The sequence below is a fragment of the Acanthochromis polyacanthus genome, chromosome 13, assembly GCF_021347895.1.
Source record: "Acanthochromis polyacanthus isolate Apoly-LR-REF ecotype Palm Island chromosome 13, KAUST_Apoly_ChrSc, whole genome shotgun sequence".
Classification (NCBI taxonomy): domain Eukaryota; kingdom Metazoa; phylum Chordata; class Actinopteri; family Pomacentridae; genus Acanthochromis; species Acanthochromis polyacanthus.
This window is the reverse complement of record NC_067125.1, coordinates 18,189,036-18,212,686: the sequence shown is the minus strand read 5'-3', so window position 1 is coordinate 18,212,686 and position 23,651 is coordinate 18,189,036. Positions and strand designations below refer to the sequence as shown.

Genomic DNA, 23,651 nt, shown 5'->3' with positions numbered 1-23,651 from the left:
GCCTGTTATCAGTGTTTGCTTCTTATCTGTACTTCCAAAAACAGGGCATTCTTTATTTATATTTATATCTCTATAACGGACACCAGCTTTTACCGATGTTTAACAGCCACTCGTTCTAAATTATTAAGACCCAGGAGATCAAGAAGCTCATAGGTTATTGGTTGTGCTATAGGTACCAGAGAAATTAAGGAAATAGCTTTATTTTTGCATAAATGTTATCTTCCGCATTTTCTCACAAACTCCATTTTTAAACAATCTATGATGCATTTATAGCAGGTTCTGTCCTTAGCATGAATGTCAGAGAGAAGTAAACATCCTAAAGCGTGGCTGCACTTTACTCGAGTCAGTGCTGACTATGCCATTCCCACAAGTGCATCAAGTCTTCAATCTTCAAAAATTTATCACATCCAGGTGAAGAAATGCACAGTTTTTCACTGCTTGAAATATAATTGATCTCTCTTCAACTGTTTATGTTATTTATGTAAGCAGCGTAGCGCCTTCATGTGGTGTTGCCTAAATCATACGAACATGGCTAAAGTCACCTTTAGCCAGCTGATTGTTGAGCTCGGGATGCTTAATGTGAAATGATCAGAGGATCATTTGAACCGTTGTTTGGAATTTCAGTGTCAGAGCAGGAAAGATGTACTGATGTAGAGGCTTCAGATAAACTCTTGCTTTATTTTCCCGCTTTCTCTAATTGATTATTGGCAATGGCAGTGGTAGAAGAAGTACATCAACTGTTTTCTTAACTAAAAGTATTATTACAGGAAATATGTTTTAAAAAAGAGAGAAAATAAGGCAGTGTTAATGCTATTCTTAATGTGTTTGGTTTTTCTCTTAAGAAATAGCAAAAAGAAGTGACAATATATACAGGATTGATTAACAGTATTGGTAAGAGTATTAGTACCATTATTCTTAGGTATTTCCATCTGTAGTCATCTGGCTGTTTAATTCCTAGTAGGAAACCAGGAGATGATATGTATTTAGGGCGATGATACCAAGTGTTTAATATGATGGAGGAGCAGCATTAAATGGTATCAGAACAGATGTGCATAATAACAGCTTCATCTTATTAGCACCAAGCAATAATAGTGGCGTCATAAACCTCACATTTGTAAGTAAGCCAAGTGTGTGCAGAATAAGTGTTTGATTTTAAGAGGTATTTAGATTTATAGGTCTGCTCCTGACATTTGATCTGGATGTGTAAAAGAAGGAGTCAGTGCATCTATGAAGGTTGATCTCATGTAACATTAGGAGCAGAGGTGATAATTTATCATCTGTGCCTAGAAGGAGAAAAAAGGGGAGGTCGGTGTGCCCTCAAGAATCTTACTCTACAGAGACGTTTGGTTTACAGTGCTGAGTCACACTGCAGTGTGACTATTATCGAGCTGTTGTACGCCTGACTAGTGGAGAAAAGATCTAAGTCGCTTCACAGTAAAAACGCTGCATGAAAAAGAAATCATAAGTATGTGTCAGCTTCATTCAGGAGTATTTTTTGACCTGGTTTGGCATTTTATGTCCCCTAAGACGGCACGAGTTGCTGAAATTGACCCACATCATTAATGTGTGTTTGTGTCTCCCTCAAAGGTACGAGAAGATGTCCTCAATTCCCTAAACAATAACTTCCTTCAAACCCTAAATCAAGCCTGGAATGACCACCAGACAGCGATGGTGATGATCAGAGACATCCTGATGTATATGGTAAGTAAGTACGATTTATAAGCTGAAGGCAAGGTCAGGAACAGTGAAATCAAATTGACCGTTGTACCGCATAATCATGCCGTACACGAGGAGCTGAGGAGACGATTGACTTCATGCAGTTTAACAACAGCTGAGCTTGAAGTCACTTTGAAGGAGGAAACCACATTGATGTAGCAGTAGTATGTGAAATGCTTATATCTAATGCTGTTCAAGACATGAGTTATCCTTTAATGTGTCCACAGGACCGGGTGTATGTACAGCAGAACAATGTTGAGAATGTCTACAACCTGGGCCTCATCATCTTTAGGGATCAGGTGGTTCGCTACGGCTGCATCAGAGATCACCTCCGACAGACTCTGCTTGATATGATTGCACGCGAGAGGAAGGGAGAAGTGGTCGACAGGTAGCCGAAAATCACAGACAGGATTTATTGTATGGTTGCCTAATATATTGGAAGTTTCAGTTGCACATAAATTATTAAAACAATAGATTTCACGTCTTATTATTTAATCAAATAGTTAAATTGTCATTTGACATCAGAGGTGGACAGTGTGCAGGCTTTTGATATAAAGAATAAAAGAGCTGTCAAATACGCCTGCTACAGTTATGCCTACTGGTAAAAGCCTCAGTGCAACTGACATTTGAAAGCATTGATTTTTCCAAGCCCCATGTGCTGTGAAGTGGGACTGTGAGTTTTTCAATGAATGAATAATAAAAGGTTTGTTGGCAGCCACAGTGAGTGTGAAATGAGCATCCGCAAAAGTTTAGTGTCGTTTTTGTAAACTTTTCTGTTTCTCGGATTTCTTTTGCGTTACTGATCGTGCCTTCAACGTTTGCTTCTCCTCCAGGGGTGCCATTAGAAATGCCTGCCAAATGTTAATGATTCTCGGCCTTGAAGGGAGATCTGTTTATGAAGAGGACTTTGAAGCACCATTCTTAGAAATGTCTGCAGAATTTTTCCAGGTTTGAGAGACAAAGTCTTTCCTTCATTGTTTTTGTGGATTCATCTTGAGCGTGGCTACATCATTCCCTCATGGGGGAACAAAACTGTGTAAATACACTTGATTCTCAACATATCTTGAATGAAGCTCATCTAATATATATGCTGCTTCTTGTTTTCACTTAGATGGAGAGCCAAAAGTTTCTTGCAGAAAACAGTGCCAGTGTGTACATAAAGAAGGTAGAAGCCAGAATTAATGAGGAGATTGAGCGGGTAATGCACTGCCTGGATAAATCCACAGAGGAGCCAATCGTCAAGGTGGTGGAACGGGAGCTTATCTCCAAACACATGAAGACCATCGTAGAAATGGAGAACTCAGGCCTGGTCCACATGCTCAAGAATGGCAAAACAGACGGTGGGCACTCAGTCACATCATGTCTACACTTAGTATCTTGTAGTTGATCAATATCGCATTCTTTAATACCCATGTAGCTGTCACTTGGAGATGCACCTTACTGGAACATTATTAAAGCCACATTGTTTTCCTTTCTATATGTCACACGGTAATATACGAGGAATTTAAAGATTTCTACTACTGTGGGACTTTAGCACCTTCAGCAAACATTTCAGCTCACTCTCAATTCACTGTCTGCAAATACTTCTCCTTTTCAGCAGATCTCAGAGGCTTAGTCCTTTTCAGTCGGTAAAAATGGATTTCCGATATGTGTGCTCATGTGTGTATTGGTGCGTGTCCATCCACAGATTTAGCGTGCATGTACAAGCTGTTCAGCAGGGTTCCCAATGGGCTGAAGACCATGTGTGAGTGTATGAGCTCCTACCTACGGGAACAAGGAAAGGCTCTCGTGTCCGAGGAGGGAGAAGGAAAAAACCCTGTAGACTATATCCAGGTATGGTCTTGGGCTGTCAAGAGACATCACATACGAATCTGCAGGAATATCATGTGAAATGTTTGAATAATTAGCTTCAGCAAGACAGGAGATGATATCGTAGGTGGTCTAGAAAGGCCTCAACCTCTAACCTTGTTAGAGATCATGGAATAGTTTCCACTGGCTCAGTGCACTTAAACACGCCATTGCGTGATGAGCCTTGACTCTGTTCCTCCATTGCCTCCCAGCAGAGGATAACTGCTCTGACCTTCGTGTTTGTAGCCGCAAAACATTATGGTCTCTGCCCTCAACCACAATGTGTCATTGCACTTCATTCATTACCATGTGAGGTCTATAAGGTGAAAAGAGAGAAAGTGCTGTATTTGAAAGGCTTTTCATCTCTCAGGACGTCTGAAACTTTTGCTCGAAATAGTCTTTGTGAGTTCTGTTCTACATTTGAACTTTCATCTAACAGACAAGCAGCATCCACGTTTTCTGATCAGCAAACAGCCTCACGCTTTTCTGATGAGACCAGCTTTCCTCTGCTGTAGTTACTGCTGGAGCTGTGATTATTCAGTTAGCTACTTGTGATCCAAACTGCTGCTGTATTATCCCTCTTCATTTGTGTCTTTCTGTCTACTTCCTGTAGGGTTTGCTGGACCTGAAGTCTCGCTTTGACCGTTTCCTTCAGGAGTCCTTTAATAACGACCGGCTCTTCAAACAAACTATTGCTGGCGACTTTGAGTACTTCCTCAACCTTAACTCTCGCTCGCCTGAATACCTCTCACTCTTCATTGATGACAAACTGAAGAAGGGAGTAAAAGGAGTGAGTCCACTAATGCATCTACACTTTTATTTTGTAATGCATGACTGATATTACTGAACAGCCTATTCAAAGTGTATAACCACACTGCAGTGTAAAAACCTCTGTCAGCTAAAAAAAAAAGCACTAAACATGTTAAGAGTTGAGAAATTCACTTAAGAGTAAATTTATATTTTGAATTTTAAAGATAGAAAATATTTTAATCCCTATGAATGCATGAACTAGATTGTCTTGTATATCAAAAATTCTAGGAAGAGCAAATTATGAAGTCTGTTTATGATGGGTATATATGTAATGACTGTCATGTTTTTGTTTATTTTATGTAGCTGACGGAGCAGGAGGTGGAGTCAATACTGGACAAGGCCATGGTGCTCTTCCGCTTCATGCAGGAAAAAGACGTGTTTGAGAGGTACTACAAGCAGCATCTGGCTCGCAGGCTACTCACCAACAAGAGTGTGTCTGATGATTCTGAGAAGAACATGATCTCAAAACTAAAGGTGAGCAGACTTTTGTTATTAATAAAGGTATTCTGTTTGGAGTAAGTTTAGTGTAAAATGAGGAGGAGAAATGTTAACAAGAGCACATGCTTTTATAAAGTTATTTTTTTTCCCTATGCTTTAACTGCTAATCCAATATTTAAAAAATATCTATTTTTTTTACACTTTCCTTGTCCACGTGTTTCTGTGATTATTTTGTTTAACATTTTTGTTTTGAACAGGTTTCATAACTAAGCTTCATTTGGTGAATAATTCAATTACAAGGACAGAGGAGACATACATTAAACAGACTGTATCCATTTGCCCTATTTGTTGCTATTGACTTCGCTGAAATAGCTTTTGATTTTTAAAAGTAATCCTTCTTCTGGTCTTTATTGCTCAGACTGAGTGTGGCTGTCAGTTTACCTCTAAACTGGAGGGCATGTTCCGGGACATGAGCATCTCCAATACCACAATGGATGAGTTTAGACAACATCTACAGACAACTGGGGTGAGGAGACGCTGCATGCTACTACTCATCCTGTCAAGTTAATGAGCCTGTTTGCTATCTGCCATCAGTACATGACTGCTTGATTGACGGAACACTGTTAAACTGCTAAGTTATATAAAAGCAATTATGCACCTAAATGTCTCTATCTTGGGAATACATGGTGTTACTTTCCAGCATGTGCTGTGCTTTCATATTGCTTTTTGTCACTAGAGTGTCAGTAACTCCATCTGGCTGCAGTTGTAGCTAACTGAAGAATGTGCGATTCACATTTGGCACATTGTACATTAATGAAGTGATCACATAATATGCATGTGACTAATTATTTATGTTTAAATGATCTAGAAGTAGCACATTAATCTGTTTCAGATAAACTGTACATATTTTGTGGATTTGTAACCTTCTAGTTGCACTAATTAAAATGTGCGCTCAGCAGCAGGGAGCTACAGAGTGTGACTGCAACAGTGCAGCCTGAAACCTGACTGTGCATCTTGTATTTTTTTCTAACTTTAGGTGTCACTTGGAGGGGTTGATCTCACTGTGAGAGTTCTGACCACAGGATACTGGCCAACACAATCAGCAACACCCAAGTGCAATATTCCTCCTTCACCGCGACATGCATTTGAAGTCTTTAGAAGGTTTGTCACTTGTAACTTTCAATTACAGAATTCAAAGTTTATTTCTTACATGTGTAAAGGGTTTCATAGCAACACTTTGTTTTCAGTTCAGGGGTTTCTTACCAGCTTCTCTGCATGATCTGAAAAGAAACAAGAAAGATACATTATGTTTTATTACAAGTGGAAGCTGAAACAAGGAACGACCTTATTTCAGTTCCTGATCCATTTTTGAAGATTTAAGATTGTGTTTATTCCAAAATACAAGAAAAAACTAACACCCAAGTCTGACTAATTGTGGTGCATGACCAACTCTTAGAGGTTAACCTAGTGTGACTCGCTTCGGTTTGCAGGTTTTACCTTGGTAAGCACAGCGGGAGACAACTCACCCTGCAGCACCATATGGGCTCTGCAGATCTAAATGCCACCTTCTATGGGCCCATCAAAAAGGTATGTGCCATCTGTGAGGGACAGTTTGTTACTTTCATGCCAGAAAACAGCTTGCTTTGTAATGATTTATAAACAGAAGTTTCATGTCTGTAGTGTCAGAGGAATATACATTGGAAAGTAACAAGGTGATCAGATTTTCCAGTCATTCTGCAAAGTTTTTGTTTAGTTTTGTAAAGTTTTATTGCAAAAATTATGAAATGGAAAAACAAATCTAAATGAATGAATGTAAAACAAATAAGTAACTGTTGCTGGTTAAATGTGCATAATTTTGTCCAAAAGGAAATTTCCTGTTTCATTGATTTTGACTACCAACACAGAATATTTTGTCGAAGCAGAATCAGAATCATATTTATAGCTTCTGATCTGTCATCCTGACGTGTGGACAGGAGGATGGGTCAGAGGTTGGAGTCGGAGGGGCCCAGGTGACCGGTTCCAACACCAGAAAGCACATCCTGCAGGTGTCCACCTTCCAGATGACCATCCTCATGCTTTTCAACAACAGGGAGAAATCCACCTTTGAGGTACACAACTTAATTCAGTACTGTCCTACATATGCTACAGTCCCCCCATTGTAAAAAATAAAATAAAATAAAAAACACTTTGCTGGCCAAAATACACAAAGTCTGTTGATTTATAGTGGAAAAATGAAGCAAGAAAAAGTCATTTTAAGACAAGTTTCAAATTCTGGCCTCTGTAATGTGTTGATTATTGTTTTATCATGGCCCCAAACTTGATATCTTTACTCTGTAGGAGATCCAGCAGGAGACAGACATCCCAGAGAGGGAGCTGGTGCGAGCGTTGCAGTCTCTGGCCTGTGGGAAGCCCACTCAGAGAGTTCTCACCAAGGAGCCCAAGTCCAAGGAGATTGAAAATGGTCATGTGTTTACAGTCAATGACCAGTTTACCTCCAAACTGCATCGTGTTAAAATCCAGACAGGTACAATAAACATCAGCAATTTTATTTTTTTTTAATCATGTTTTCTTAAGACTCCAAATGTCTTTTATTGTGATTTTCATACAGTGTGTTTTTTGAAATGCTCAGTGTGATCAGGTGCTATGTGAGGATATTTCATTGCACATCACAAAAAAAAAACACAAAAAACTGTCAGGAAATATAAACAAAGCACTTTAGTCCATAGATGGTGATCCAATATTCCCCCTCAATCAATGTTAATATGCAAGCTGCAATTAGTCACAAAATATAGTGAGTTTTTGTCTCAGTTTGGGTATAAAAATCCCACAGACTAATCCAGTAACCACACATTTTCACTCCAGTACCACATTTCAACTAGAATTTCGGAAGAAGAATCTACTTTTTCTTTCACTGAGTTGAAATGGTTACAACATTTTTAGCATTGCAGCTTAATTGAATATCCATACTGCTGTAACAACTTAATTTTCCTCCACGAATTAATAAAGTCGTTTAAGTCTAATGAAGAGTTAAAGACCATTAAAAGTTGATATTACAGTTTTTGTATGTCATGTCTTGTACTTTTACACCCAGTTTCCCAGACATGACTTAAGCCTAGTCCAAGACTAAAGGACTTTTCATCACAATTGTAGTATTTAAAGCACTTACTTGGGAAAAGAACATATATTCCTGCAGTCAAACTACTCGTCTGTTGCATTAATTTTCCTTTGTTGTGCACCTCCTAGTTGCTGCTAAACAAGGGGAGTCAGATCCAGAGAGGAAGGAGACACGGCAGAAAGTGGACGACGACAGGAAGCACGAGATTGAAGCTGCCATTGTTCGTATCATGAAGTCCAGAAAGAAGATGCAGCACAATGTCCTAGTAGCAGAGGTGAGTCAGCTGAAACGGCTGCTGTGATACTAAACGGCAACTGCAGTTTATCACGGAGCCTGGATTGCATTAAAAGTGTTGTAAACGCTGTAGTATGTCACAGTCGGTTTCACTTGCATATTTTCCTCACATCAAAGACACCCAGAGCAGCAAATAATTGGACATACAAGACATGAGATCATCTGGTTGTCACAGTGACTCTCTTCTTGAACATCAAAAATAGAAGTAACAGTTATTCATTACACAGTTCCTCAAATTAAAACAACACTGACATCAACTGTCTGTACCTGAGTGATCATCAGCAATAAACTCGCCATTATATTTCCAGAATCTGTGTGTATGTACCCTCTCTTTATACACAGGATCTGCACATATGTTTACATAAAACTCTACCTCTCACTATTATAACCAACTGCATTTCAGCAATGAGCAATATCGGTTACATTTTTGTTTTTCTAGTGATCTTAATACACCAAACAAGCTCTCTTTACAATAAACTCAGTTTTCATGAGGTTACACTTATACATGTTATTATTAACCACGCCTGACGTACGTCAGTGGGGTTACTGCATTCGGTGCGGTATCTGGCTGTGTAAGTATGTATGTGTGTGTGTCCGGTCCGATATCTCTGCAAGTGCTGAAGTCAGGATAATCAAACTTGGCACTGAAGATCAGTCTAAGGTCCCCTGCTCAGTCATGGAGTTACAGGTCAGCAGATCAAGTAGGAAGGGATATACATAGGATGATCAAAATTGATACAGAGTATCATGCATAGGCGTGGTTCTGCCCCAAGTGGGGGCTCGTCTAGTTTAAATATGTTTTTGTATTTTCACATTTCTCATTCTACTTTTTCCCAAGCTAGTCTCTAGTTGTGTGAACTTACCAACAGGATTGCTGCTTAATTTAGTTGTACCCTGTGCAGTGTCAATAAAATTCTTCTGTTTTCTATTTGAATACAACCCGTCCCGTTTTGGACAGCGCTGCATGATAAATGAACAGAAAATAAAACACCATGTTGATAAAATGACTGATGTCAGGATGAAAAGAGATGAAGTGTTCTGTACTGAATACTGTGTTTTGTGTCTCTGCAGGTCACACAGCAGTTGCGAGCGCGATTCCTTCCTAGTCCTGTAGTCATCAAGAAGCGCATTGAAGGACTCATTGAGAGGGAATATTTGGCAAGAACACCAGAGGACCGCAAAGTGTACACTTATGTAGCATAAAACAAGTGAATTCAATGAAAGCTAGCATCAAGTTGACAGAAACTGAGGGCCTTGTTTTTTGTGGACTATGTGTTTGAATGAACTTGGAAGTGCTTTCATCATTGATACTGGGAAACACTGGGAAGCCTAACTTTTCTTCCATAAAAATGTGTAGAAAAAAATCATGCAAAAGATGGTGAAGTTTTCTAGCAATATTAGATTTCTTCTGCTGAGAGAAGTAAAAGGAGGGGATCTAGTTTCGTATAAAATCATGTTTCTTGTGGCCTTTGGAGAGAACTGGGTGAGCCTGTTTGCCAATTAACTACATGCTGTCAATAACAAGCGTAAACATGTGAACGCAAACATGTGGCCACATGGAGACCAAGAAAACATTTGAACTCACTCCCCTGTTTTAAATGTTGATGTCAATGTGTTCTGTTTGTGTTTTGTGGCACAATAATGACTGTACAGGTTGACAGACAGTCTTGGCCTTTTCCTCGCAGAGGATTTTTAGATTTAAAGAAGAGGACAAGGTGTTAACTGGTACAGACCTGGTTTACAACAGCAGTAAAATACATTTTGAGTACTTGAGAAAACATGAAGAGTGCTTAATTTATGTTGCAAATATGTCTGTTTTTGGGGTTGTTTTAATGTCTGGTATGAATTAAGTGCACCTCACATAGCTGAAATATTTAATGCTATTTTCAATAATTTAGCCAGGTCTGTACTAGTGGTTAGAGAGATCAAGGGCTGTTGCTTCACAGCATGCTTTTATCTAATGGATCAATCAGGGGAAAAAGACACACATTCAGTTCCATAAACAGTGTTTGGTCTCATGACACACTTTTCACTTAAGGCCTGCTGTGTGATCAGCCAAAAAACAGTCTCCTCTCTTTGAATGGAAGGTTCCTTGTGGTGCAGGTTTCGAAGAGGATTGTTTTTTTTGTTTGTTTTTTTTTGTTTCATTTTGTTTTTTTGCATTCTCGACTGCATTTTGAACGGGTGGAACCAGTCTAGCACCATGTTCTAATGTGTACAAATTGTAAAATAATTATTGTACTCACTGCGAAGGTGGATTGTACAGGGCCTTGTTTTCATCATATTAAATGTAGAATAAAAAAACGAGGGGATGTTTTTTTTTTTCTTCATCTTTCATGGGAAGGCCTGGGCAAGCGGCAGGAATAATTGCCTGCTAACCATAATTAAAGCCTAATTTAAATGGTTAGCCACAGTCAGACTGTGTTCACAACAACAATTTGGAAGGCTGCCGAAGTACAGTGTTTACTACTGTTCCATCTATCATACTACTCAGGAGAAAATACACTCCGAAATTAGTCGTAGTGTGCTGTGTGCGACTGTGTTTGTTATTTTTTGGAGGACAAAGCTTGTGTTGCTGTTGAATCATTTTGTGTGATTCAAAATTGAGAAATCGCATGAACTAGAGCCTTCCAAATAAAACTTAAATCAGCTCCTTTGCAAAACAGTTTTAAGGAAATCTGATCACGATAACCCTCATTGTTAAGCATTAGATATTAAACGCAAAAATAATTGAAAAATCATTTAAATAACTACAGGTGAAAAATGTAACAACCATGAGACTGAAATATTTTTAAAGCAGTCTATTGTTGAGAAATATCTTGTCCTGCTTGTTTGATTCTAGTTTAAGTTTTTTCAGTAATTTCTGTTTCAAGGAAATAGGCTGTGTTCATTCAGATCAGAGCAACACTGTCAAATTGACCTTGATTTACAAAGACTTCTGGATAAAATGACATTATGAAATAAGATAGATTTTAGGATTTTTTTTTATTTCTGAAAAATGTCAAAGTGCCATAGCTAATACATATATGACACAAGCACATATTGTTTTTTATTTTTTTGTTCTGTTTCTTTATTCCACACAATAATTTCTTTTTTTTCTTTTTAATTTTCTCACTTCATCTTTCTTTGAATTACGCCATGCTTGATGCTTTGGCAAGCCTGTTGCTAACCTGATATTCATGCCAGTAAAGCACATTAATTGAATTGCTACTTAACCCAAAAAGAAGCAGGATGAAATGACTAAAATTTAAACATGCACTTTTTCACATGGCCATGCATGTGACTACTTCATGTTGTGGTTTTACTCAATGTAGCTATTGTGAGAGAGTTGAGTGGACTTCTCACTTCACATTGTCAAAACTTGGTGTGTTTCAAAGCGAGCTCTTCGTGAATTTAAAGCTCTTAACTGGGTCTTAGCAAACAACGTATTTAATTTCTAGGATTTGGAGCCTCCCCTCCACATGTCCTCTGCACTTTTAAATCTGTGCCCGTCTGGACTGTCTCCTTTGTCCTCTCATATTGTTAGACGGATGCCATCTGCTCTCTGTTATTATAGGCGGCTTTAAATTTAAAGTAGCACCACCTCTGCTGCTCCCTTTCGCCCGGGATTTAGTCTCAGTTACTCAGACTAAACAAACTTCAGTGTTGAAGTCCACAGAGGTCATATCCAGCTGAAGTCTCACTGTAATTTGTCCTGAAATCAGTTTGTGGTTTTAACATAACGGTGTGTGGTTGCCTGGTGACGTCAGCGTCCCAGCAGCAGAGCCCCAGTTTTTTTTTCCTTCTTCGATTTTGCTGCGCACAGAAATCAAACAGGATGCTTTTCACTGCGGCTCCGGACTGCTGCAAACACCGCTCCAACTTTGTGCCCGGTACAACCGACCGAATGTAAGACCGTGTACCGGACTTTGTGGCGGAGAGCGGCGGTACTAAAGAGAGCCGACGATGAAAACGTGGACTCCGGAGCTGAAACTGCCGAGTGAGTTTAGCTCCGGGCTAATGCTAGCTAGCCAACTTTTTTAGCCCGCAGCCACAATGGAAATTAATTTTCGTGAAGAAAGTAAAATACAAAATAAGTGCTAGTTGTTTCATCGCGGCGTTTTAACTCTTCGTTTAACCTCTTACGAATTTACTGTGTGTGTTTTTCCAGCTGCTGTACTTTTATCCTGTTTTCTCATAAATTGGCTTTTTAGGCTCATGCTAGCTAACAACAGATAATGTGTTGTCATGGTGACCGAAGCAAAGGGGCAGCTTTCCAAACCAACCGCCACAAGATGGAGCCAGATTTTTGTCTGCCCGCCAGCTAATTGTTAGTGAAGCAACCGCTCATGAGCCTTTTTGTTGTGTGTGTTTTTCAGATCAGACTGCAGCAGGATGTCATCGTCTGGCAGTGAGTAAGGAGTTAAAGAGGCACTCCACTAACGTATTATTTGTAATTTCATCCAAAGTAGGGCTCACAAAACACGGACTGAAAATATGAATGGTCAAAATTATACATCAGAGGCCAGGGTGTAGTGAGTTTTTGTCTATTATGAGTAAAAAACGGTTGGTAGAGGAATGGATCAGCTCTGCCTTCTGATCCCAAACACTCCCCATAATACATAGAAGTCCAAGTTGGTCTAAATGCACTGAAGAAATGTGTAATATTTTATTAAATTACATGGCTGCATAAGTATTTGCTCGTTCAACACGTGGTATATTAAAGCATAATGGATGTTATGACTGTTGGAAATGATAATGGCAAGATCAAGAGTGGCATAGAGCAGAAATTGCAATGAGTCACACATCTGCAACACATGGAGTTAATAAGGTTGTCAGTTCTGGCTTGTGTAATGTTACCCTACACCTCCTGAAAGACTTGGTAAAGTTGGTGGGCGTTTCTGGAGATCAGATACAAATGTCGGACGCATCCATCCGGAGCACTTGTATCTGCCTGAAGTTATCTTCTTACACAACAAATGGTAGAGTTGAGGACATTTAAGTGTCCTAACAGGCATGCAGCACCCAGCATATCTATAGCACCATCTCGCCTTTCTCTTGTCATTGTTTTGCCATTTTGACATTTGCCTGTTTACTGGTCACACTATCTGGTCATTGTCCTTAAAGTCATGGATGACTAGAATGTGGAAGACAAGAATTTGTCACCCATGAAATGGCTCAAAACTTTTTTTGTGCCCAGTTGGATAAATTCACCTGTTTTCTAACCAGACATTAAATTTTTAGTCAAAAAAGAAGGCAGTTTACCTGCTGCATTTATATTTTTGTTCAGTGCATTTAGACAGTCTTCTGAATAGATCTTTTTCTCAACAGACATTTTAAAATGTCTCAGCAGAAGAAGCACAGGTGCAGTAATGATGGCTGCGTTCCACATAGTGGGAGGCACTGCTATTGTGCATGCTGGTTTACTGCCATAGCTTACAAGGAGACTGAATGGAACTGGGCTGTCATTAATTTTTATTAGTTCTTCCTGTGCTTTTCTTGCTGTGAGTCAAAATGTCCACTATATGTATAAAAAATGAAATCTCCAACCCCAAGCTGAAGTTGCTCTGTTAGCACCATCAAATGTTATTTTGTGAAGGTACAACCACCTTAGCTTTCTGCTTGATTAAAGTGCATGACCTTCAGACTCTGACAGTTCATCAGTGTTTGTTTTGATGACTGCAAGTCTGTTGGAAGTGTACATTTTCAAAGAAATGCAACAGCCACAATACAACTGTTTTCCAAGTTGAGTCATACTCTTTATGACAAGCAAACTGGTCGTGACGAGTGAAGTTTGTTAGTTCAGTTGTCAGCTTGTTATGTCCTCTGACAAAGCTTTTAGCTTTCAGTGTTTGTGTGGTTGTGCTAAAATATCCTTGTACACTTCATTCATTGTGTTTGTGTGTTGCTCCAGTTGTGCTCATGACCAGGCGGGTCAGGCAGCAGCGGCAGCAGCAGCTCCTGCTAATCAACTTGCATCTGCTTGCCAACCCTGGAGATTCACTGCTGTTGCAGCATACTCTGGATCGACTCCTGCGCTGGCTCTGCCCAAGCCTCCACATCTTCCATGTATCAGAGAGAGCTTCTCCATTCAGAAGTTACACCAGCCTCTGTCCTGTGGCAGGTAAGGATTCTGGGTTCCTAGTGTGTACTTGTGCATTTCAGTAAACATTGTGTTGTACATGCACTTAGATCTGATGTATTTGTTTTTGGCAAGTATGTAAAATCTTGTTGTGCCAACACCTTTAACCTCATTACAAAATCTAGAGTTTTGCTTGTATAATAATTGATTCCATTTGTGGAAACAAGGCATGTTTACAGGAGTTTTAATAATTTAATTTGCCATTCAGATCAACAACCCCCCTCATCAAATGTTGCATTATAACTGATGTAAATACGCCATCCCGCTGTAACTTTTTTTGAGAACTGCATCTGTTTTCGTTTAAGGTTGATTGATACTAATACTTTGCCAAAACAATTTCAGGCTACCCTTCTCTGGCAATCACTTTCTTCCTCCATGAGGCCTATGGAGAGGAACGAATACTCAAAGTGCTGGACTTCTTCCAGCGGCCACCCTGGCAGTACCATCACACCGAGAGCTCCGGCAGCCGAACTGGAGGGATCCACATTACTTCCAGCTCCTCACCGTCCAACGCCCTACTGCGGCCCTACCTCCTGCCTAGCCGAGACTTCTATAGTCTGGGGGCAGGGATGCCTGTGTGGGGGGTACGACCGGTGCACTGTGGAGGAGAGGTCCTACGTGTGACACTGTACAGTGGGTATGACAACTATGAGGATGCTGTGAGGCTCTATGAGACGGTCCTGCAACGACAGGCAGAGGAGCAGAAGACTGGCTTCTGCTGGTTCACCCTCCACACAGGTGAGACTTTAGGTGTTTGCTGTTGCGTTTGGAGTGTTCACATTGCTCAGTATGAAAGACATCAACAGACTTTCATCTCAATTTGCCCAGCTTTAAGAGTTTGCTTATTTTTACCTCCGCCAGCTGAGGTTATGTAATCATCGGAGTTTGTTTGTCTGTTAACAGCATAACTCAAAAAGTTATGGACGGACTTTCACCAAATTTTTACAGAATGTCCGGAAGACCAAAAGTAACAATCGATTAGATTTTGGAGGTGATCCGGATCACCGTCTGGATCCAGGATTTTTTTGAAGGACTCTGTACAATTGAGAGAGATGGCCGGCGGCCATCTCTCTCAATTGTACAGTCTCCAGCCATTCATGTTCCGGATCCGACATCGAGCAGGCAGAAACAATGTTGTGGCAGATTACCTTTCCAGGTTGCCGCACATCGCCAACCTCGGGGAGGAAGGGGATAATGTGATGGAGCGCCGGTGAACGCCCCGTCATTCCCTGGTGACGCATGTCTCTCTCTCTCGCGCCGTGCCGGTGAGTGCCGGGGCCAGAGAGTGCGCCGCCGTTCCCTGTGCAAATCATGCATCGTTATTTTAATGAACTATTCGCCACCACCGGACTTTGTGCTGGCTGTGGTCGGCGTGCGAGGGTGCACACTCGGCGCCGATGCGCCACACACACACACACACACACACACACACACACACACACACTCTCACTCACACGCTCACTCACACGCTCACTCACACACACACACACACACACACACACACACACACACACACACACACACACATGCTCACCTGCTGATGCTGCAGCCTGTTGACTCCTCCAGAGACTAAGCTGAACGGCTTTCATGGCACGCCTTAAAAGTGCTGTTTCATTCGTGTGACGTGGAGCCTCCCATTATTGGGGAGTAGAATATTGAATATGTCTCTGGCTGGTTGTAAATCCTGTTTGGGGAGCCAATAATTAATTTCTTTGTTTATTTATGTTTACCACTGAAAGGGGTTGGATTGGAATGATCTGAAATTCGTTATGTGAGGTATTTGGTTAGCCTTGAACCATCTCTCTCAATTGTATAGAGTCCTTCAAAAAAATCCTGGATCCAGACGGTGATCCGGATCACCTCCAAAATCTAATCGATTGTTACTTTTGGTCTTCCGGACATTCTGTAAAAATCTGTTGAAAATCCGTCCATAACTTTTTGAGTTATGCTGTTAACAGACAAACAGACATAAAAACACACTCCGACTGGTCACCTGTACAATTGAGAGATGGCCTGGCGGAGGTCTGCTCTCTCCGAGTGCTTTTCTGGTTATTACAGCAATTAAAGAAACATGCAGTGAAATGATTCAAAATAATGTCTTTTTACCATGCATGCAGTCTACAGAATAAAAGTCCGAACAAGAAAGCAACAGAGACTGGCAGTCAAATTATGTCACAGCACTGGTTGTTTTTTCATAAGTAAAAGTCTAAAAATTTTACACTATTTAAAGTGTGTTCTTCAACACATCTCTTTCTGTTTAGTTCTGGTTTGTCATTTTTCTACTTGTCTTTCTCATTTCTCACTCCACCCAGAGCCAGGACTGTGTCTTCAGCTGGCTCTGAAGCAGTTGTCTCCAGGAGTTCGGGTGGAGCCTTGCAGCTCTGCTGTGCTACAGTTCAGTGTGGAAGAAATTGGCCAGTTGGTCCCCCTGCTCCCTAACCCCTGTACCCCCATCAGCACTACACGCTGGCAGACTGAAGACCTGGATGGCAACAAGGTTCTCTTCCAGGTAAGTGCAGCTTCATTTCCATTTAAATGCGTCATTTTACTACAAGTATTCAGGAAGTCTTTTAGTTGAAAAACTTCTTTTATGCTTTAGTGCTTATTTAACATCTTTATTGTCACTTTTTGTTAAAATTGTATTTTGGGTAAGTCCCCTTAAGCTCCTTTGTTGTACTAAAATCTTAATATACGTACACTACCAGTCAAAAGACACACCTTCTCATTCAATGCTTTTTATTTGTTTGTATTATTTTCTATATTGTAGATTAATACTGAAGATTCACGCTTTTTTGTTTACAATATAATTCCATATGTATTATGTTATAGTTTTGATGTCTTCAGTATTAATCTACAATGTAGAAAATAATTAAATAAAAACCATTGACTGAGAAGGTGAGTTTTGTGTCCAAACTTTTGACAGGTAGTGAGTACACACACACACACACACACACACACACACACACACACATACATATATATATATATATATATATATATATATATACATATAATATAGAAGAGAAGTTTTCTTGTCAGCCTAGAAAAGCTTTTCTATGATTTATGCATGGCTAAATCATGAAGTCTGTCTTGTATCAGTGGTTGGTGGTTGAGCCAGACTGAACATGTAAACCCAGAACTCAGCTGGAAGCTATAATTAGCTCTCAGCATACAGACTCAAAGAGCAGCAGCTTTGTGCACTGTACCACTAAAATGTGTTTGTAAAACATGAAATTTGATCACATCTTTTAGCCGATCAGGTTCCCCAGTAGAATAACTAGATTGTCTTGAAGAGAAAACGCCAGTTGTTTGTGAGGTGAGAGTGTTAATGTGTTTCCTTTCAGGTTGATGTTTTATGTGTTTTACAAAGCTATTATGATTTCTTCTGGAATAAATCAACGGGAAGCTTTGCTTTCATTCAGTGGCTACCATTTAAATTAAATGACACATCAGTTATTGTGTTGCATCTAAAGGATTGTCAGATGATTTCCATTCGATGGTTAAGTCTATTAACAAATTTATGAACTTAACTGGAAATACAAAGAGTAGAATCACTTGAGTGTAGATATAATCAAGAGGAATCTATTTTTTCTCCTTCATGGAAAGAAACGACATTGGTTCAGGTGTTATTGAAATAGACTTTTGCTGTCCAAATATTTGAAATGATTGTGTTACAAAAACAGAAAGGATATACAAACGCCTTTCACTGAATTTTTAATTGTAATTAATATGGACTGTTTTTTTAAGGATTTCAGATAAGATTTTCTCTTGCAAAGGGGTAGATCAAGCCTGGTGAAGAAATTTGAAATATGAGTGACTGCTGTTAAACACAACTTAATTTTTCTTACTTTGCGGCTCAGATTCCATAGATTGGTGCCAGTGTGCAATCCCAAATTAAATTTATTAACCTTTCCACATAATACTAAAAAAATCTGGTACAGCCAAAACATCGAAATCAGAATTCTTCAACCTCTTGACACAACAGAATAATCAGTATTGACTATCTCCTGGAAAAATCTGGCTTTCAGCTTCACTTAGGATCATGTATTCTGACCATAACAAAATTGCATCAGTTGAGTAACAGAAACACATTTACTCACCGTACGCTGTCAGAACAGCCATATGTTAGATATGTGAAGGTTAATTCCGTCAAAGCGACTTAACCAAAACTCTGTTGTCCTGTTGTAAATCATAATCCTGCTCCGTCTGTCATTCTGTCCTGCAGGTGAAAACCCCAGCTCAACCTCAGCGACCTCTAACCTGTGCTTTCCCCCCGACCTGCCCAAGCGTCTCCCCTCGAGGAAGTCAGCTCAGAGGCTCAGGACAGAGCCACAGCCTGTCGCCCTGCAGCCTCACAACTCCCCTGTCCTGGCAAACACACCGGCAAGGTAAAAACAGAAGAAAAACTGTGTTCAAGGGCTTAAGATTCTGTACTCAGTTATAGCTTCAGCATGTTATTCTGCTGCATATTTTACGTGGTATTTTGTAGTCACAGATTCACCCTCTGGAGCTTGAAGAACATGGAGACATTTCTCTAAGTTACTTCTCCCTGAACTTTCTCCCAAAGGCCACTGAGTTTGTAATGATTCAGTTCAACTTACGACAGTTTTCTTTTTGTAATTTCCCCACTGCTCACAGATTTCCAGTGTATTAAATTATTCTTTTTGCGTAGGAAGCTATTGTACACAAGACTGGAATCATAATGAGCCGAAATGAATCAGAGACATGGAAAGTTGCCAACTAAGTGTGAAGTCGGAATATTTGAAGTGAATAACGATGTTAAAGTTGACAAGTAGTTTAACTGACCATGTTGAGGTGTCATCACCTCTCGGTCACAGAGCTGTAAAGTGATCTTTAAATGCTAGAATGGCATACTTTTGAATTTTTATGTACATTTACACACGTGGACAAAATTGTTGGTACCCCTCAGTTAAAGAAGGAAAACCCACAATTCTCACTGAAATCACTTGAAACTCACAAAAGTAACAATAAATAAAAATTTATTGAAAATTAAATAATCAAAATCAGCCATCACTTTTGAATTGTTGAATAACATAATTATTTTTAAAAAAACAAACTAATGAAATAGGGCTGGACAAAAATGATGGTACCCATAACTTAATATTTTGTTGCACAACCTTTTGAGGCAATCACTGCAATTAAACGATTTCTGTATTTGTCAATGAGCGTTCTGCAGCTGTCAACAGGTATTTTGGCCCACTCCTCATGAGCAAACAGCTCCAGTTGTCTCAGGTTTGATGGGTGTCTTCTCCAAATGGCATGTTTCAGCTCCTTCCACATGTGTTCAATGGGATTCAGATCTGGGCTCATAGAAGGCCACTTTAGAATAGTCCAACGCTTTTCTCTCAGCCATTCTTGGGTGTTTTTGGCTGTGTGTTTTGGATGGTTGTCCTGTTGGAAGACCCATGACCTGCGACTGAGACCAAGCCTTCCGACACTAGGCAGCACATTTCTCTCCAGAATGCCTTGATAGTCTTCAGATTTCATCGTACCTTGCACACTTTCAAGACACCCTGTGCCAGATGCAGCAGAGCAGCCCCAAAACATTACTGAGCCTCCTCCATGTTTCACCGTAGGGACAGTGTTCTTTTCTTCGTATGCTTGGTTTTTGAGTCTATGAACATAGAGTTGATGTGCCTTACCAAAAAGCTCCAGTTTGGTCTCATCTGTCCAAAGGACATTCTCCCAGAAGCTTTGTGGCTTGTCAACATGCATTTTTGCAAATTCCAGTCTCGCTTTTTTATGAGTTTTTTTCAGCAGTGGTGTCCTCCTTGGTCGTCTCCCATGAAGTCCACTTTGGCTCAAACAACGACGAATGGTGCGATCTGACACTGATGTACCTTGGCCTTGGAGTTCACCTTTAATTTCTTTGGAGGTTGCTCTGGGCTCTTTGGATACAATTCCAACGATCCGTCTCTTCAATTTGTCATCAATTTTCCTCTTGCGGCCACGTCCAGGGAGGTTGGCTACTGTCCCGTGGGTCTTGAACTTCTGAATAATATGAGCCACTGTTGTCACAGGAACTTCAAGCTGTTTAGAGATGGTGTTATAGCCTTTACCTTTAAGATGTTTGTCTATAATTTTTTTTCGGATGTCCTGGGACAATTCTCTCCTTCGCTTTCTGTTGTCCATGTTCAGTGTGGTACACACCTTTTCACCAAACAGCAGGGTGACTACTTGTCTCCCTTTAAATAGGCAGACTGACTGATTATGAGTTTGGAAACACCTGTGATGTCAATTAAATGACACACCTGAGTTAATCATGTCACTCTGGTCAAATAGTTTTCAATCTTTTATAGAGGTACCATCATTTTTGTCCAGGCCTGTTTCATTAGTTTGTTTTTTAAAATAATTATGTTAATCAACAATTCAAAAGTAATGGCTGTTTTTGATTATTTAATTTTCAATAAATTTTTATTTATTGTTACTTTTGTGAGTTTCAAGTGATTTCAGTGAGAATTGTGGGTTTTTCCTTCTTTAACTGAGGGGTACCAACAATTTTGTCCACGTGTGTATGTCCAAGAGAGTCCAAGTTGATGCTGTATTTACATTTATTTTTTATTAAAATATATAAAACATATAGAATTTTATAGACCTCAAGGTTGAGGTTTTTCTATGGTCACCTTAAACAGACAATACACAAAGACAATACCATAACATTCTCTTGTTCTACTCAGGGGCCCAAAAATGAACCCCAAAAGACCCAGAAATAATCAAGCTGGAGCCAGTGCAGACTCGTCTATTATATGAAAGCTGGGACCATGACTGATGCAGAACTGAGAAAATGTGGATCGTCATTGATATTATCAGTTAATGTTAATTTATAAGCTGTTCAAACAAAACTTTCTGTGTTACCAAATGCAACATTAATACACTTCATCACTTCCTGTTCCTGGCTGTGACACACATAACCCATCCTCGAGAAGGTTGATAAAGCATATCTAGGTTTTCTGTAATTCCTGTCGATGCTGATATAAAAATCATGGCTAATCCACTCGATATTTAAGCTTAAAAAAATCCACTTGCTGTCATGGTGACAAATGGCCAATCTGTTTAGATTCAGCTTTGTCTGATCACTGCCGGGTCTTCTCTTGGATCCTTTAGGTATTGCACACAATGTTCAACTGACCCAAATCAAATGGTAATGGAAGAAGACCTGACCTGGACCTGAGTCATTCTATTATATGTGGATCCGTGAAGACCTCTGTCTCAATTACATTCGGGTATATTACATTAACTGCAATGTTTGTGATGTTTGCTTGTTGCCAGGCCACAGACCGCGCAGTGACCCTGCCCTGGAGAAGCTTCATGGAGGAGGTTTTGGAGCAGAGAGTCTGGGATCAGGAAGCTGCTGCAGCACTCCTCCTGGCAGCTCCTGTTACTCATCTCAGCGCAGCAGCCCTGCTCTGCTCTCAACCTCCAATCACCCTGACTCTCCTCTGCGCCCATCTGTCACCCGCTCTCTCTCCCATCTCCTTCTGGAGGAGGACGAGGAGCAGCCAGAGACCAATGTGGACACGGGAGTCGCCGTCTCTCCTCGCTCAGACGCCGCAGTCAAAACAATTACTCGTTCCTCCTCCATGGACCTTTTGATGACCCTCCACTCTGAGAGACCTCCAGCTGTTGGGGCTTCAGCTGCCGAGGGACTGGTCAAGGAGTTGAGAGAATGTCTGCCACAAACACACATACACCTGCAGGGTCCCTCTGGGACGTGGGACTCTGGTGGTTGTTTAGATGCAGCCAGGGAGGCCTGCAGCACCAGAACAGTGTCGTCAGGACAGAGCCCCTCCAATGGACTCTTAGTAGAGAACAGGACTACAGCTGAGCCGCTGTCAGCACGCACAAACAATGAAGAGCCAGTCGATGAGTTCTTCATCTAAATTCCTGCCACTATGAGTCAATCTGTGGTAATAATCACTGTGCAGTTAAAAACATTATCTCACACTCCAACAGAGGTTGAACAAGATGCGAAACCCTTTAGAAAGTTTCTGAATTTATGCAGGAGAGAGCAGAGCTGTATAGTCAGACAAATGAGGGGCACTCTGGAATATTAAGGAGACCAAAGTACTGCAGCTGATGACAGATTTTCCACCCAGAGGTGTCGAAATTCTTAAAATGGTTTGACTTTTCCCAGACATTTCTACACTGTACAATAGTTTAATTGTCCAAAGATCTGCCAAGTTAGTGGTACAAGGTGAGTGATATTTCAAGACAGTGCAGATAATATTGTTGAAAGTGTAAATGACCTTTATATTTAGATCCAGCTAATCAGTTGTGCAGCTCTTGTGCTAAAAAGTAGGCCAGTAAATAGCAGAGTTTTGTATTTAAGTGTAATTGATGGCAGGCTAGGTTTAACGTTGCATCATTCAGCTAGGTGAGCTGACGTGTCATTTCTCAATTGCCTTTGAAACACATGAAGATGATCTCACAGTGTGAAGGTGCCCTTTGATGTTGCTCTTGATTTAGTCTGGATTCCTCTCCACGGTGCAGCACTGTCAGTCTGTGTTACAGGTCTGAAACCTGGCTTTTCTTACTCCAAGTCTAACCTTGTGGATTGTAATTACGCACTTCAATTGATAGTTGCTCATGTGTTTGTGTGTTACAGTGTCTAAGTTGTGGACTAAACCTGGCCAAATTACTGTACTGACGAGGACGGAATTTTCTCCTTTAATGAAGTGTTTCCTTAGATAGCGAGATAGTATTCTTTTTTTTAAACCATACAGCCTAAATGTTTAATGGCCTGACTTCTCTGAATTCTTAATTACTGAGTCCACAGTAAGCTGAGGGATCAGCAGGCAAGTGAACCTAAGTGAAAACTTAGCAAGGACATTATGGATTGGATGGATCGCTGAAACAGATGGTGATCTCACACAGTTTAAGACACAAGATATTGTATTGCATCATGTATGTATGAGTCAGATCAGACTGGGTTCTTCTAAAGATGTAATTACTGGGTTTTTTTTTATCACTTGTGATCAAGGACATACTAAATTTGAGATAGATTCATATGAACCTTCTATTGACGTGTGCATTATGAAGTCAGTGTTTGTTTAAATGCATTTAATTTAAGGTTTAGAGCTGCTCACTGGTCAGTGTGGGTAAGCAGGGCAGCTTGAAGATGTCAAAATGTTTAGCAGTTTACTTTTATATGGGTGTTACTGGAAAAATCCAAGTATGCTCTTTAAGGAAGTATGAAATGTGAGGCTTCTTAGTGTCTGAAATGTTCAGTGATGCAGGGTTAGTACTAAAAGACATGAATAAAACATCTGTGTGTCAGATTATAAAGAC

General features: G+C 40.2%; 2 protein-coding genes across 3 annotated transcripts in view; both read left to right on the top strand.

Annotated features, from left to right (window-relative positions):
• Positions 1-10,528, top strand: part of cul3b (cullin 3b) — a 16,428-nt gene extending 5,900 nt beyond the window's left edge. The window contains exons 3-16 of one of the 2 annotated variants that reach the window (XM_022207642.2): positions 1,588-1,701; positions 1,944-2,104; positions 2,550-2,664; positions 2,828-3,056; positions 3,404-3,549; positions 4,178-4,354; positions 4,678-4,848; positions 5,231-5,338; positions 5,849-5,973; positions 6,303-6,399; positions 6,789-6,920; positions 7,150-7,336; positions 8,056-8,201; positions 9,293-10,528. In XM_022207642.2, the coding sequence (XP_022063334.1) occupies positions 1,588-1,701; positions 1,944-2,104; positions 2,550-2,664; positions 2,828-3,056; positions 3,404-3,549; positions 4,178-4,354; positions 4,678-4,848; positions 5,231-5,338; positions 5,849-5,973; positions 6,303-6,399; positions 6,789-6,920; positions 7,150-7,336; positions 8,056-8,201; positions 9,293-9,424 (2,040 nt within the window). In that variant the 3' untranslated portion in view covers positions 9,425-10,528. Of the gene's footprint in view, positions 1-1,587; positions 1,702-1,943; positions 2,105-2,549; positions 2,665-2,827; positions 3,057-3,403; positions 3,550-4,177; positions 4,355-4,677; positions 4,849-5,230; positions 5,339-5,848; positions 5,974-6,302; positions 6,400-6,785; positions 6,921-7,149; positions 7,337-8,055; positions 8,202-9,292 lie in introns of both variants that reach the window. The other variant, XM_022207641.2, reaches the window with a different exon arrangement.
• Positions 9,675-23,651, top strand: LOC110960426 (protein FAM124B). The gene is made up of 8 exons (XM_022207662.2): positions 9,675-9,704; positions 11,971-12,200; positions 12,580-12,611; positions 14,115-14,324; positions 14,685-15,080; positions 16,655-16,851; positions 18,568-18,730; positions 21,633-23,651. The coding sequence occupies exons 1-8, from the start codon at positions 9,675-9,677 to the stop codon at positions 22,241-22,243; spliced, it is 1,869 nt and encodes a 622-aa protein (XP_022063354.2). The 3' UTR covers positions 22,244-23,651.

Excerpts from the sequence above, each read along its gene's own strand:
- LOC110960426 (XM_022207662.2), top strand. The coding sequence starts at position 9,675 with ATGTTTCTTGTGGCCTTTGGAGAGAACTGG. Across the intron at positions 14,325-14,684 it reads CAGCCTCTGTCCTGTGGCAG|GCTACCCTTCTCTGGCAATC; the intron begins GTAAGGATTCTG and ends AAACAATTTCAG. Across the intron at positions 16,852-18,567 it reads GCAACAAGGTTCTCTTCCAG|GTGAAAACCCCAGCTCAACC; the intron begins GTAAGTGCAGCT and ends TCTGTCCTGCAG.